Here is a 15,223-nt window from a genome sequence, read left to right on the forward strand (position 1 = left end):
CGCTCACAAACAAACTTCTGGCATGCAAGCCACTGCCTGAGTGTCTATGTGTAAATGCAGCTGACCATCTACACCCTGGCTCTCACCAGCCTTGGTTGTACTGCATGGTGACTTCAACCCACCCCCAGTCTGGGATCTTCCCCCAGAAATATATGTCGTATCTGCCCAGCCATCTCCTGGACAGCATAAACTTATGAAGTCCATTATTCTTTTAAGGGAATAATAAGCCATCTTATCGTTTTAAATAGAGTACCAGACACTCCAACTTAAACACACTTGGTTAGATAAAATAGTAAAATAAGTTTATTAACTACAAAGATATTTTAAGTGACTGTGAGTAATGAGGCATAAAAGCCAGAAATGACAACAAGAAAAATAAAGATAAAACACGTAATAATATCTACTTAACAAACTATCTTTGTTGCAAAGCAAACTTTCTCACCACATGCTCCAGCAGATTACTGACCAACTCTCAGGTCAGGACCCTGCCCCCAAAGTCCAACAGCTGTTTCCTTTTGTCTTCTCAGGTGTAGAGAATGAAATGAGCAGAGAGAGAGAGAGAGAGTGGTGCCTTGGGCTGTTTGTCCCTCCTTTTTATAGTTTTTCCCCCTCTTGAAAAATATTTCCAGCTGAGAACCAGGAGATAAAGAGTTTATCTGGAAGGATATTCCCTGCTGGTTTTCTCACCTATTTGAATTTCCTTTGTTTTTCCTTCCTGCTTGATGACTCTGTTTACTGCTTAAATGCAAATTAAGGCAAACACACATTCCTTCCTTTGTCTATGACAGACCTGACTTCTGCCTGGGCAGGGCTGTGTGGTTTGGAATGTGTGTTAATAATATCATACAGGGGAATCTTATAACTTCACATACAATGTTGCACACATATTTTATCAGGACAGTACAGACCAGCAATTTGAGTTTTCATAAATACTTTATTAAGGCATACTGGGTACAAAGATTATTACAATAATATGTACGGTGTGAATACAGAGCTGTATTCCGTCAATTGCAAATTATTTTAGAAGGGAAATTTACCTTTCAAATAAAGCATTCTTTGTGATTAAAGACTTCTGTTGCAGGCAATCTACAAAGTCTTCTTGGAAATGTGTTTCCAGAAAGCTTTGTAAGTTGGTTGCTCACCAGGCTTGCTGATTTTAGGAAACAGACTGGGCTAGTTTGGTAGGGCAAAAAAGACGAACAAAACTCACTCATTCACTTTGTGCTCAGGTGGAGATTGGGATTGGAAGTGAACGTAGGTTCTTTGGGTAGCCTCTGCACATTCCCACTATTTGTAAATGTGCCAGGTTGCTGCAGAGCACCAGAACCTTCTGAAACCAATGCCCATCAGGGTATCCACTTTTTCTTAATCCCTGAAGAAGGGCTCAGAGCTTTTGCCCTGCAAGGAATGAGAAGACAAGACCTGGCCTCTCCGTTTCTTTTCTGGCCCTTGGGAAAGGAACTTGCATCACACAGCATTTACATGGGTAATCTCTCTCTGAACTCTGAAGCAGACGAGGCAGATGGTGTGCATATTGGAAGCAAGTAAAATCTCTGGATAGGAAGCTATGTTACGTCTGACTGGGAGCTGCATAATAGGGCTGAGGAGCGAAAAACTTCCAAAAATGCTTAAAAATCTTGTAAACGCCAAAAGCTATGCTGATTATTGTAATTAATCAACTGTGTACAACGATTAATACTAAAAGTACAATCAATAGGGGAGGCCTAATGAAAATGCAGGCGCAAGTTTCGAGGTCTTCTTGCTACTGTGGCTCAGAGGAACTGAGGTAGTTGAAGATGCTTTTGCTCTATCCTTAATTTGGTGAGTTTTAGAAGAACAAAATTTGAAAGTATAGCTCACCAGATTATGAGTCAATCTTCCCTTCCCTCAATGTGTTAACTATTCCTGCAGAAAATGGTTCAGAGCATACTACCAGATCATGTTGCCAAATCTGCTTGAAACAGATTTGGCAGCATGAAAATGACATTTTAGTCAATAAGATACCTAAATATTTTAAGATTCTAATAGAAACAGAATGAAAAAACTCCAAACCTCTTCTGCCCTCTTTTTTTTTTATATGCTCCACATTCTAGCACACACTTTTCACATTAACAAAAGAAAAACCTGAGAGACCCATTCAGAAATGCCTTCACTTGAAAGTCTTTTAAACAGTTTTTTTGGTGGGCAACATCAAAAATAGTAGTACATTTTCCAAACATAAAGAATGGCATTCTCTACTACATGCAGATTTATGTCTTCTCTCTAGATGTGTAGTCCCTCAGATTTTTAAAACAGGAAACAACTTCAAAAATAGTTAATAAAGGTTTTCTGTGTATCAGGAGTCACCTGTTTAGGATGAATAATGAAGATTCAGCCTAGCAATGCTTTAGCTGTTTCTTATACCAACTCTGATGGCAGCATGGTCATGGAAATGCAACAGTCTACCTAGGTGCTCATATTGGAACCAGTCACCATGTTATCTGGATACCTATCAGAGACTTTCTATTGTGTGTGACAGGCGTTCAGCAGCTCACATTAGGAGATGCTTGTGTATTGCTGCAGACTTAATACACAGTGAACACCAGAAAATAGGAGTGACAGTTTTAGGATTATTCTATTAAATGATTGGTAGAAAACAAATGTGAATATTATGGCCAACATGGGGAAACAGAAAGGAAAATGCTTTCCTTGGTCACTTGAGACCTGACCAGTCTAGAGATGGATTATTTCCCCCCACATTTGATTTATAATGTGACCTAGGCATTTCCTGAGACCTTTGGTAGGGAAGATTTTGAGGAAATTATCAAAAAAATAATGACTAATTTTGACTGTTTTGTATGGGCTCCGATACTTGTTGTTTCAAGAACTGATTAACACTTTTGGGCACTGTGACGGGGTGTATAAACCTGACACTGGCTGGTGAGGGTTAATGAACTGCTCTAGGCAAAGCCTTCAATTCTTGGAGAGGGTTGAGCAGAAGGCAGGAGCTGCTCAGGGACGCACAGCCTGTTGAGGCCCCCTTCAAGAGAATGGAGGGCCTGATGCTGAACCATTACTTTGGAACTATTGGTAGAGACTTACTTGTGGGTGCTGAACCAGTCTATTGCTTACTAGTTACCTCAGAGAGTCTTGCTGTAATTTTGTATGTGTTAGTGTATGTGGTTTTCTTTTCGATCTTTGATAGCCCTGGAAGGTGTGGACTTCCACAGACTCAGTGTCAGGGCTCTCTGTCCTATAGCCAGACCTGTGCCAGAGATGGAAGATTAAAGGCTGTGTGAGTTTAAAACTCATCCCTCACCTAGGGTGCGCCCTGGGAGACCATCTCTTTGCCAGGCACATACTGCCCTGACTTACAGTCCATCCAATCTCCTTGGCTTCACTGATGTTATGTGGGATATAAGTCAGGACAAATTTGGCACACTATATTTAAAGCTTTTTTTCCCCAGGGTTTATTTTTTAGCAGTTTTTGACTTTTATTGTTGATGTTTAAAATCAAGGGGCATCTGGGCGTTTCCATTGTATATACTGTAATGAGTAATGTATATAATATAATTTATAGAGAATCTCTTTGTAATGTTCCCTAGGGCATTTTAACATAGTGCTGTTTCAAACAGCACTATGTTAAAGCGCACTAGGGAACCTTTAGTGTGCACCAGCAGGGCCTATGAGGACCAAGTAATGTGCAACACATTAGCATGCTTAAGAAATCACACCCCTGTAGTCCTCATTACTGCTCCATGTAGGCAAGACATTAGACACAATTAACCATTACCAGTGTTTTTCCAATGTTTATCCAATAAACACAGCTTTCATTTTTTTAACCTCAGGGATGTATTGTCTGTATTTATTGGTTAAAACCAAAAATCAGACGCCCTAACTATGTTACATAAATGGTCTGTGAATTGTATTCTGCATTAAGCAACTGTGCATTCAGTCAGTTCTGCTAGATAACCATCAAATAATGCAAATAGGATTTTTCCTTTAGATCTACAACCTTTGTAAAAGAGATTTCTTATCATTTAAAACTTTTCAAAAGCTCTTTGTCAGGGTAGTTTGACAATCAAATTTGCAAGAGTGTAATCTGTCTCAAATATTCTAAGAGAATAATAATAAGACTTTACTATGTTGTTGGAAAAGCATGTTCTGATTTAATGAACTGGAAACTGGCAGTAGGAGTCTCAGAAGTTTTCTTTTTATGAAAAACTTAAAATCATAAGGCTGTTTGAGAGTACAAGAGAGATTATGTATGTACTGAACTTGCTTCTAGACGTTATCTCGACATCGTAACATGCTATTTTAAACTGGAACTAGTTATGTTGTGTACTTATTTCCATGCAATTCTTCATTTGCTCAGCAAGCTGCAGCCTGATGTGATATTTTCATTAATTGGCTCCAGAAGGTGATTTTGTAACTTCCTTCACCTCCAGTTAGTTTTCGAATACATCCTTGTATGAGAAGCCATTAGAGAACCAACTTTTGACTTGTTGAGGTGGCTCTTGTTTTTTATATGGACATGATGTATTGCTTTAAAAGAACAGTAAATGTTGCCACTAATTTGTGGTTGTCTGTTGAATTTAGTTTGACATGCTCTTCTAATTTTTTTCAGGTTTTTATCATAAAAGTATGCAGACTCCTCTGACTTCTGGCAACTCTTGGTTGCTATTAATTCCATGTGTATTCTCTTACATAATTCATATTTTAGCCTGTGGTATATAATCAGTTTTTGCATAGAGAGATATTGTCAGGGAAAGACAATAGTGAGAGTTTGCAAGGTATTAATTTTGGCTTGAATTGCACTGAATTAGGACTGATGAGTATGTTTTTCTCAGACCGCATGTTAATGACTTTCTTTCTAGTGAATTGATTTACACAAGAGATTGGTTTTAAAGAATCTTCACCAATCCATTCAATTACTTACATTTAAAACATTTTAAGTTTCATTTTTTTTTTAAAATACAGTGCCTCGGAATTACAGTAAGATGTCACTTTGAAGTGATACCAGTTTATTATTTAAAGTAATAAATGAATGCTACGTTTAGTTATTTTCTCCTTTACCAGTGTCATTTCATGGACCAATTTTTTCTGTGTAGCACCATTTGTCTACAAAAGATTATGGCTCCAGTCCTGCGAAATCCCCAAGTGCTGAACTCCTACTGAAATCAATGAGAGTTCCATATGCAGAAAGCTTGCAGGATTAGGCCCTTTATTGAAAGGATTCATTCATTAACTGATGATTTCTTCGTGCTTAGTCACTCGAGGCCTGATTTCCCCTCCCATCTCCCCCCCAAAACTGGGATTTAAATATCACTGCTGTAAATCCAGAGTAAATCACTGAGTCAATTTACATCAATGTTAGAGTGCAATTTTGCCATAGGTACCCAACTGAGTGTCTAAATGGCCAGTTTAAAGTGTCACTAGACACATGACCTTCTCTGGGAACTCCTCAACACAGCGGGAAAGCCTGTGTGTTCCAGTGACTGGAGAACTGTGCCAGCAGGAGTTCTAACCCCTGGTAGAGCCACCCAAGCTCAAAGCATAGGCACCAGATGAAAAGGGGTTGAGTGATAGGCCAAGGACCTATCCCTGTAAAAAAAAAATTACTGTATAGAAACACAGCAAGGTAGCTATTTGAGCAAACAGCATGATAGAGATGGTGGAGTCTTGTTCATGCCCTAAATGATGTTTTACGGTGCAGGAAAGATTCAGATACTAACTTAAACAAACTACATGTTTTTGCATACAGTTGTATGCCCGACATTCACAAAAGCAGGCCCTCATGATTCTTCTCCCCTTCAGCTAGTCTTGTCTTGATTCTGCTTATTTCTGTCCTGTTCCTACTCTGCTTACCAGATAACACTGGTGTGCTAGCTGTGGCATCTGATTTCTTGGGGAGAAGTTATAATGTGAAGCTTATGCACACCCTTGAACTTGCATATACATTACATTAATGAGGTGGTATTTATGTTTGAAGGAGAGCCTTTATTCAGAGCCTATATTTTCAAGCATTTGAAACTTTTTAAAACTACCTGTTGACTTAAAATGTCTCTTATTATGCAGTGACATATTTGTTGATAGAGTTCCATTCGATTACTGTCTCTGAGATTTTTGAGATTTAAATAAACAAATTTTTACATGCCAAGAAGTCTGAGGTTTAGTTTTTGATTTGCTTTCTGGTAACTGACTTAATTTGAAGATTTCTAACTTAATGAGGACATGTTTGTCTTGTTTAGAAAGAAGAAGCTATAAGCATTGCAAAACTGTATTGTACATATGCAGTATGTTTTTTCTGTTAAATTTTAATGATTCATGGAAAAATGATGGTATAAATGTATGTTTTTTAGAATGTAGATTTTTTTTTAATGTAGAAGGTTTGCATACACTTTTTAAAAATTGCTGATTAGTCATATTTAAGAAAAATTAAAAATGTATGCCTGCAATTATTGGATGAAATTTTGTTCTCAGGTACACTAGAAGAACATCATTAATTTCAGGGGAAATCAGATTTACACTCATGTGATTGAGAGCTCACTATATTTTTGTTCTTAAAAATAACATTTCTTTGAGAAGTAATATATGTTGATGTTTGCCTTAAACAGCCATTTTCTTTGGTCATATGAAATAACCGTTTCTCTTAACTTTTTATAGGAAGATGTGTCTGGTTGGCTAATACCAGGAGAAGGGTACACACCTGAACCAATGGAATATCATCACCTAAATGAAATAGATGCTAAACTCCAAGTAGTACTCTCTAATGGAGATTTCTCTGCAAGTCACAGCTCCTGCTCAAAAGTCCCAAGCCAAATTTATCAGGTACAGTAATGCACAATGCCTATGAATTATAGATTTCTTTTTTGGAATATATGTTGAGGTTTAATGAAAATAAACATGTAGAAAAGTGAAAAATACACTTAAATATATCAGGAAGTTTCAGATGCAAAATCTGAGTACTGTAACTTGAATTTTATTAAACAGACAATGGACTTCAGTTGTACTTTTATAATGTGGTGTTACCATAGTTGCTGACAGCTCTGTCTTTTGGGGACTAAAATTGAGTTTCCTCTTTGTTTTTGAAGATTCGGACGGTTTTCCATGATCCGTTGCTGAAGTATGTGCAGTTAGAAACAGTAACAAATGTAGTGAAAATAATCCCCGTTTGGATGCTAGTAGTAAAAGGTGTTAAAGTTCTTTTATTTGAAAAAAAGCATTGTTCAGATTTTGTGCCTGGAGGAGTCTAAATTCTCATTCTTGTCTTCAGTAATGTAGTGTACTGTGAATTAATGGGCAGAAAGTTTGGGTTGACTAAAGCAAAATACTGGTGTGTGTTTTTGAAAATGCTGACTAAAAATGTATAGTACAGTGTTCATTCTTGTAAACAAAAGTAATGCAGGGACATATCCCAATTTTTGCATCTCTTTACACAAATTTGTTCTCTTGTACTACATCTACCGTGCTGTTGGAACAGATGTTTCTACAGAGCCATACATTTGCAAAGCCATAGGTCCTCAGTCATCTATTTATCAAAGAAACAAAAATCTCTTTGAGCTAAAGAGGAGTGAATTTGTCTTCTCCCTTAAGGTTTACAGTTTTTTGAAATTGTATCATTAGTTTTATTTTTACATTATTCTGAATTATCTCCTTTTTGGCATCCTGTTTCTGACATTTTGTCAGAATAATAGAAATGTTCCTCCAGCTGTCCGTGTGCAGGAGGAAGCTCTTCCCGATACTGATGTTAATGCCCTACTAGGAACAGATGTTTTAGTGTGTGAAGCAGCAACCCCCACTGGTCGTTAACTTAATCACATTCATAAATATGGTCAATATACTTTCTTTTTAGGCTTATGGGTCCAATCCTGCAAACACTATCCAGTATAACACTCATAACCATGAGCAGTCCAGCTGAAGTCAGTTGGAATATTCATGATAAGAAGCACTATGTTTGGCCACATTAGACCTGTCATTGCTTTTGCAGAAAAATGCTCTGAAGTTTTTGAGTTGACTTGACCCCAAAAAAACAACAACACACAACATCTGAAATACTGTGTGTATATGCTTTTTAGAAAGTTTAAAAACATTTTATTACCTTTTAGGTATGTTATGAAAACTAAAGAATTGGAGAGTGTACTAATTTCATAAATAAATATTCTATGCCACTGATTACAAATTGACCATAAACTGGCAGTTTTGAAGTACATAAAGGTGGGGTTTTTTTTGACATTCTAATTTAGGAAATTATTTGCAAGGTTTTATATGGTATCTTTGTTTTTACACAAATATTCTTTCTAACGAGAAAGCCATTTGGATGAAATGTACCTAACAATTGAACCCTTTAAAAGGACTTTATTAATTCAGTCCAGCATCCTTTTATACTCTCTATTTAAATGTGGTGATAGGTTTTATCTAAACTTTGTGTTAACCAATTGGTACCCAGATAATTGTTCTCAAACTGTAATTACTATACATATATAATCCTGAATATACTCTCACCACCTCACTCCCGAATAAAGCCTTGATCTTCTGCAGCCTAACACCAACAGAACCCTTTCCTCCAATCCTTTTCAATGCCTTTTTGACAGTTACTTTTTATTAAATAGATAAGAGCAACCAAGTAATCTTTATTACCTCAGAACACTAGGGAATCTTTTCACATCTGCAGAAAAGAGATAGAAAAGCCAACTTCAGAGAGGGTTCTATTTTTTGTGTGGACTTCAGGATAAAGCTGACCTGGGAAAACTGCAGGAGTAGTCTATGAAGAGCAAAAGACTGAGAGAAAGTTTTTGTCTTACCTCTCCTTCTCTCCCAAAAGTCCTTTAACAAGAGCAAGGTAACTTTTTCTTCCAAAACGGTTCTAAAATCCACCCTTTTTGATTTGACCAAAGCCTCATCATCTCCTGTCTCAACTATGGCAATCTCTTCGTCCTGGATGTTTCAATACTAACTTCTGCTGCTCCTGTTCATTCAAATTGCTGCTGCCAAAAGTCTTTCTTGTCTGTTGCTTCAAGATGTTGACTCCTCTGAGCCACTCCACTGCAATTCAAACTTTTCGTACTTGCCTTCAAGGCCTTATCACATAACCCCTCTTTACATCACTGAGTTGGTCTCCTTTTGCTTTTCCTCTGCTCCATAAGTGATTTCAGCCTTGATATCCCCTTTATTTAGTTTCGTGACAGAGCCTTCCTCCTGTCCCTTATTCTTGGAATGCTTTCTCCAGCTTGTCAACCAACATCTCTGACGTAATTGAAATCCCTCATTAAAAACTCATTTTTGCCATCTTTCCTACAGAAGTGAGGTGGAAGAAAGGTAACCAAACTAAACAATAAAGGAAACAGAACTTGTCACCCATTTCCATCCTTGCTTCTCCTTTCCCTTCTTTCCATTATCTGTGTAACCCTTATATTTGTCATATTGTATTTAGGTTGTACACTCTAAGGTAGGGTGACCAGATGTCCCGATTTTATAGGGACAGTCCCAATTTTTGGGTCTTTTTCTTATATAGACTCCTATTACCCCCCACCCCATCCCGATTTTTCACACTTGCTGTCTGGTCACCCTACTCTAGGGACACTGTCTTTTAGGTGCTTTGTAAGGCACCTAGCACATTTCTGGGTGCTTGAAAAATAATAATAGTTATTGGGGTTTGAAAGAAGAAAACATTTGCTTCAAGTGTTTTCTGTTGAAATCTCTGGGGATTTTCCTTTTCCTGTAATCCACTGTGTTGAACTTTTAGAATGAATAACTTGATTTATAAATTTTAACTGTGACAGATCTGCTCCACACCAGATATAATGTGCCCCAGGATAAGAGCATCTCTTTCACCGATTGTACTGCCGAAGATTTATAGGAGTATGAGCGTATATGATACGAGATTAGGTAACCAATAATACATGCAAGGGCATGGAGTTATGGTGTTTTGCATGCTTCATCATTCAGCCAAAGGCTAAGCAAATAAAAAGTGCCTTTAAAAAAAAGTTACCAAGAAAGGGAAAATATTAAAGAATAAACCAGGAAAAAACCACACCTTCTTTTAGCACTTGCCTTCCACACACCATCATTTGGTAGATAAGCTACAGTTAGTAGTAATCACTCAAAGTAAGCTTTCAAGATATATTAATATTAGAAACACAAAAACTATGGTAAAATAACATTAAGGTTCTAAAGTCAAGCACTCGAAAGTTAGGAAATGCTAGAATTGAAGTTGCCTATGTAACCTTAATTTAGCCTGCTTGGGCATTTCTGCATTATGTCTTTAATTACATGATTGCATGCTATGTTTTCCACAAAATGACTGCCTCCATCACTGCACAGAATGGACCTGCTCTGGGGATGAGGGATGACTCAAGTTTATGTATTGAAGGTGTATGTATTGAAGGTGTTTGTAGAACCCCTGCCACATTTGTTGCAGCAGTTAAGTGATTCATGAAGGAGTCATGGGATTGTGGGAAGAGAATGGATAGTCTCACGAATAAAGCAGTTGAATGCTGCCCTGGAGATTTAGATTTTATCCCTATCTTTGCCTCAGAGTTCTTATGTGATGGTAGGCAAGTCACGTAAACCAAACTTTTTTCACAGGTGGTCACTAATTGTGTGTTCCTCATCTTCTGGGTGCCCAAAGTGAGACCCTGGGATATGACTTACAAAAATGCTATATACTTCCAATGGTAGCTGAAGTCAGTGGGAACTTTGCTTTGAATGTATAAAGTGATGTATAATGCTAAGTACTCTGAAAAATCAGGACCTCAGTATCTCAAATTGGGCACCTAAAATTAGTGGGGACTGGTGACCTTAATCTCTCTGTGCCTCAGTTCCTCATTTATAAAATGGGAATAATACCCCCGTCCCTTGCCTTGCAAGGATGCTTTGAAAATTAATGTTTGTGAAGCACTCTGATACTATAGGTATGATCACCATAGAAAACCCAGGAGAAAATTAACAATTCTGTGTTACAGGATTTGAATAGTGTGCAGTAAATAAGGCATTGCACCACACATTAGAAAAAATGAGGTTGAAGCAAAATACTGAATAGCTGTTTATTAAGCGAACACCTTCCATCCTGTGCATTGAATGAAGCAGGGGTCCTGTGGAAAAAATAGTATTTGATCATGTAAATAAAAGCTGTACGATAATGAATATGCACAAGGGAGCAGAATGAAGGTTGCACAGGCAACCTTTTACTATAGTTTTTGTGTGTGTAACTTCCTAGGTTTACAGACGCTCCTGACTTACGCAAGTGTTCCGTTCCTGAACGCCTTGCGTAACTCGAATTTTGCATAAGTCAGAAACGTATACCCGACAATTACGTAAAAAAAAAACAAAAAAACACCCCTCCTATTTCTAGCTTATGGAACCTTTTCCATAAGTGCGGATTTGCGTAAGTAACCGGGGGGCGTCTGTATTAAAAAAGCAAACTCAAAAAACTAGCTTTGAATATGTCACATCATATTGACACCCACATAGTTAATCATCAGGGTTAGAACATTTAGATCCACTGCACAGACATCTACCACTTGAACTAAGGGAGTAACTGGTGGTGGTGGTGATAGTAGTAGTAGTAGTAGATAAGCAGTAGAAGGGGATGAGATGTACTTTGTTAGTGGTCTTCTCAGATACTTACAGACAGCAGAGGAATAGTAAGACTCAAGAAACCTAGGTTCCATTACAGGCTCTGTAGGGGAGTGTTCTATAATGGTCACAGACCCTTCTGCCCATTCCCCTTCCACCCTGTCCCCTCCAACCTGTCCCTGGCTCAGTCATGTCTCTGTCTCTGCGTACTCAGTCTGACTCCACTCCTCCAGCTTCTCGTCCCAGTTCCCTGCCCAGCCAGTCCCTGTTCCTTTCCTGCCCAGTCTTCAGACTGGCATGGCCGAGAGCTTCAGCTCCCCTCCATACCAGAGGCGTACGAGGTGGCACAGAACCTCATGAGGCTCACGGCGCTGTCCTCCCCTCTGAGGAGAGACAGGTTGTTGGTGACTGCCTGACCCCCGATAGCATCAAGGGTCAAGCTGGCGATGATGACATGCCGCTCTCCATCCCCTGCATGGCACTTCTTGGCATGGGCTGCCCATGCGGGGGAGCCACACTGGTCCCCCAGTTCTGAGCATCACCCGCCAGCACCACTCCTCCATGGTCTTTGTACTTGGAGACCTTGGAGTAGGAGGCGGAATCCTACTGCTCCGATAGGACCAGAAGCAGAAGGTTCAGGCCCTGGCGTGACCAGCAGCCCTGTCCGGCGCCGTGGCCAGGCCAGTGGCAACCCCCGACGCAGTGGCCCTTCTGGACACCCTGGGCTTACCATCAGAGCCAGGGTCAGAACAACGGATCGTGGTCCAGATCGGCGTCGGTGGTGTCGGTGTCTTTTGGGCCATCGGCACCGGGGGCATGGTTGGTAGTGATACCTGCTTCTGTCGCCCTGGCTCTGTCAATGTCAACACCGACACCGCCAGCTTCAGTACCTCTGTCAGCAGCATCATCGATAGCGGGCCCAGCAACCTCAGCACCGTAGGTTCTGGCACCAGCGATAGCGGGAACAGCGGCTTGGGAGCACTGGACACCGCGTGACTCCCTTGGCGCCAATGGGAGGGAGCAGGCCCCTCTCCCAGGGCTCTCCTCTTCGTCCTCCCCGGCTGAGGCTGTGGTGGGCACATCAACCGCCCTGGCCCTGGAAGATAGCAGGGTCCTGCAGCAGTTGCTGTGTGTGGCCTAGAACCTGGGGATCCAGGCGGAGGCAGAGGTGGAGGATGCTGACCCCATGGTAGACATCCTTGCCCCCTCCGGCCTCTCCCGCATTGCCCTATCACTGATAAAAACAATCAACAAGACCACAAAAACCTTATGGCAAACTCCGGCCTCCATTCCCCCTACAGCTAAGAGGAACGAAAGGAGGCATTTTGTCCCCTCCAAGGGATACAAACATCAGTATACCCACCCCGCACCAGATTCCCTGGTTGTGGATGCAGCCAAGCAGCACAAGCGCCAGGGCTACCAGGGACCCTCCCTGAAAAACCAGGAGGTCTATTCAAATGGGGGGATTGCAGTTCCGCATCTCAAACCAACAGGCCATCATGAGCAGGTACTCTTTCAGTGCCTACAGAGTGATGGCCAAATTAGCTGAGCTGCTGCCACAGGACTTCCTCACAGAATTCTCTGCGCTGGTAGAGGAGGGCAAACTCATTGCCTGGGCCTCCTTGCAGGTGGCGCTGGATGGAGCGGTCGCAGCCACGCGCACCATGACTACGGGGTGGCTATGAGGAGGAGCTCCAGGCTCCAGGTCTCAGGTCTTCCTTATGAAGTCCAGCAGACCGTTCAAGACCTCCTTTTCGAGGGTTCGACCCTCTTCTCGTTGAAAACTGATAAAAGACTCCACAGTTTAAAGGACTCAAGGGCCATCCTCAAGTCCCTGGGCCTCCATACCCCCACGACTCATTGGAAGCATTTCTGGCCGCAGTCTCCCTCGCGGTTCTACCAACCGCAGAACCGGCAGGATGGTTCTCGGAGGAGAAACAGGAGTGGCAGGAAAAGACCGGGGCTCTGGCCAATCCAGGCCGTCTTCGGGCCAGAAGCAGACCTTTTGAAGGTATGCTCGAGGACGACATACCAGCGCCACAACTGGATCCATCCTACCTTACCATTTTATCCCAACTATCCCCTTTGTACCTTGTGTGGGCCCGTATCACATTGGACTGTTGGGTGCTCCACATGGTAGAGAGGGGATACTCCCTCTAATTCTGCCCTCATGCCCTTCCCCATCCCTCTTCAGGCACCCTTCTCACGAGCAACTTCTCGTACAGGAGGTGCAATCGCTTCTGTCGCTGGGGGCAGTGGAGGAGATTTCTCAGGAGCTGAAGGGCAAGGGCTTCTATTTCCTGTATTTCCTAATACCAGAAGCCAAAGACGGCCTCAGGCCCATCCTAGACCTGTGAGATCTCAACAGCTTCATGAAGAAACTGAAGTTCTGCATGGTCTCTTTGGCCTCCATTATCCCTTCCTTGGATCCAGGGGACTGGTATGCTGCCTTTGACTTAAAGGATGCTTACTTTCACATAGCTATCACACCGTCCCACAGAAGGTACCTCAGCTTTGAGGTCAACCACACCCATTACCAGTTCACAGTCCTCCCTTTCAGCCTGTCAGCGGCGCCTCGAGTATTTACCAAGTGCATGGCAGTCGTGGCCACATTCTTGCACAGGCGGCAGGTACAGGTGTTTTAGTACCTCGAGGACTGGCTCATCAAGGACCGCTCCAGGGTTCAAGTGGAGGCACAAGTGGACTTCATAAGAACAACGTTCGACAAACTGGGCCTTCTCCTGAACATGGGGAAATCAATGCTGTCCCCGGTTCAGAGGATAGAATTTATAGGGGCGGTACTGGACTCGACACAGGCTGGGACATACCTCCCAGAAGCGAGATTCCGGGCCCTAGGTGATATCATTCGAAGTCTCAGGCAGTTCCCTACCACCACAGCAAGGAATTGCCTGAAACTCCTGGGACATATGACTGCTCATACATGCGACGCAACAGGAAGTGTCAGCAGTTTTGCTTCTTTTTGAATCACAGCCCAGGCTCTATGGTGGGCGTGTTCCTCCTCCCATGGGGGGATCACCTCCTATATGCGTTCCCTCCCATTCCTCTCGTTCACAAGGTGCTCCTCAGAGTACGAAGGGACGAAGCTTTGGTGATATTAATAGCTCCAGCCTGGTACACACCCCTCCTCGAAATGGCTGTGGAAGCCCCGATCACCTTACCACTCTTCCCGGACTTGGTAACTCAGGATCATGGCCGTCTGCAGCACCCGAACCTCGAGTTGTTGCACCTCACGGCGTGGAAGCTCCATGGCTGAACCTGATGGAGCTCTCCTGTTTGGACCCTGTCAGACAAGTCCTCCTTGGCAGTAGGAAACCTGCCACCAGGGCTACCTACCTGGCCAAATGGAAGAGATTTTCAATCTGGTAGGCTGTTATCCTCTGTGGCCAGACAGTAAAGGGGGAATGTGTAGCATATTGAAACAATGAGTTACACATGCAGGAACCACCCCATGTTACAAACTCCCCAGGCTAAGCACACAGATTTGATGTGTGGCTAAGTGGATGAGACTTGGAGTTGCCATATTAGAGACCTAGGGTGAAAACTTGGCCCCACTGAAGTTTCTGTCAGAACTCCCTTCTACTTCAGTGGGCCCAAGATTTCATCCCGGGGTTCTATTCCCAGCTCAGCCAGAAACCACCTTGTTTAA

General features: G+C 41.8%; 1 protein-coding gene across 1 annotated transcript in view; it reads left to right on the top strand.

The window, feature by feature from the left end:
- FSIP1 (fibrous sheath interacting protein 1) overlaps nucleotides 1–15,223 on the top strand; it is a 152,890-nt gene that overhangs the window by 28,632 nt on the left and 109,035 nt on the right. The window contains exon 8 of the mRNA XM_026651555.1: nucleotides 6,646–6,810. Coding sequence (XP_026507340.1) covers nucleotides 6,646–6,810 — 165 coding nt within the window. The remainder of the gene's footprint in view (nucleotides 1–6,645; nucleotides 6,811–15,223) is intronic.

The sequence above is a fragment of the Terrapene carolina genome, unplaced genomic scaffold, assembly GCF_002925995.2.
Source record: "Terrapene carolina triunguis isolate 2854851 unplaced genomic scaffold, T_m_triunguis-2.0 Scaffold96, whole genome shotgun sequence".
Lineage (NCBI taxonomy): Eukaryota > Metazoa > Chordata > Testudines > Emydidae > Terrapene > Terrapene triunguis.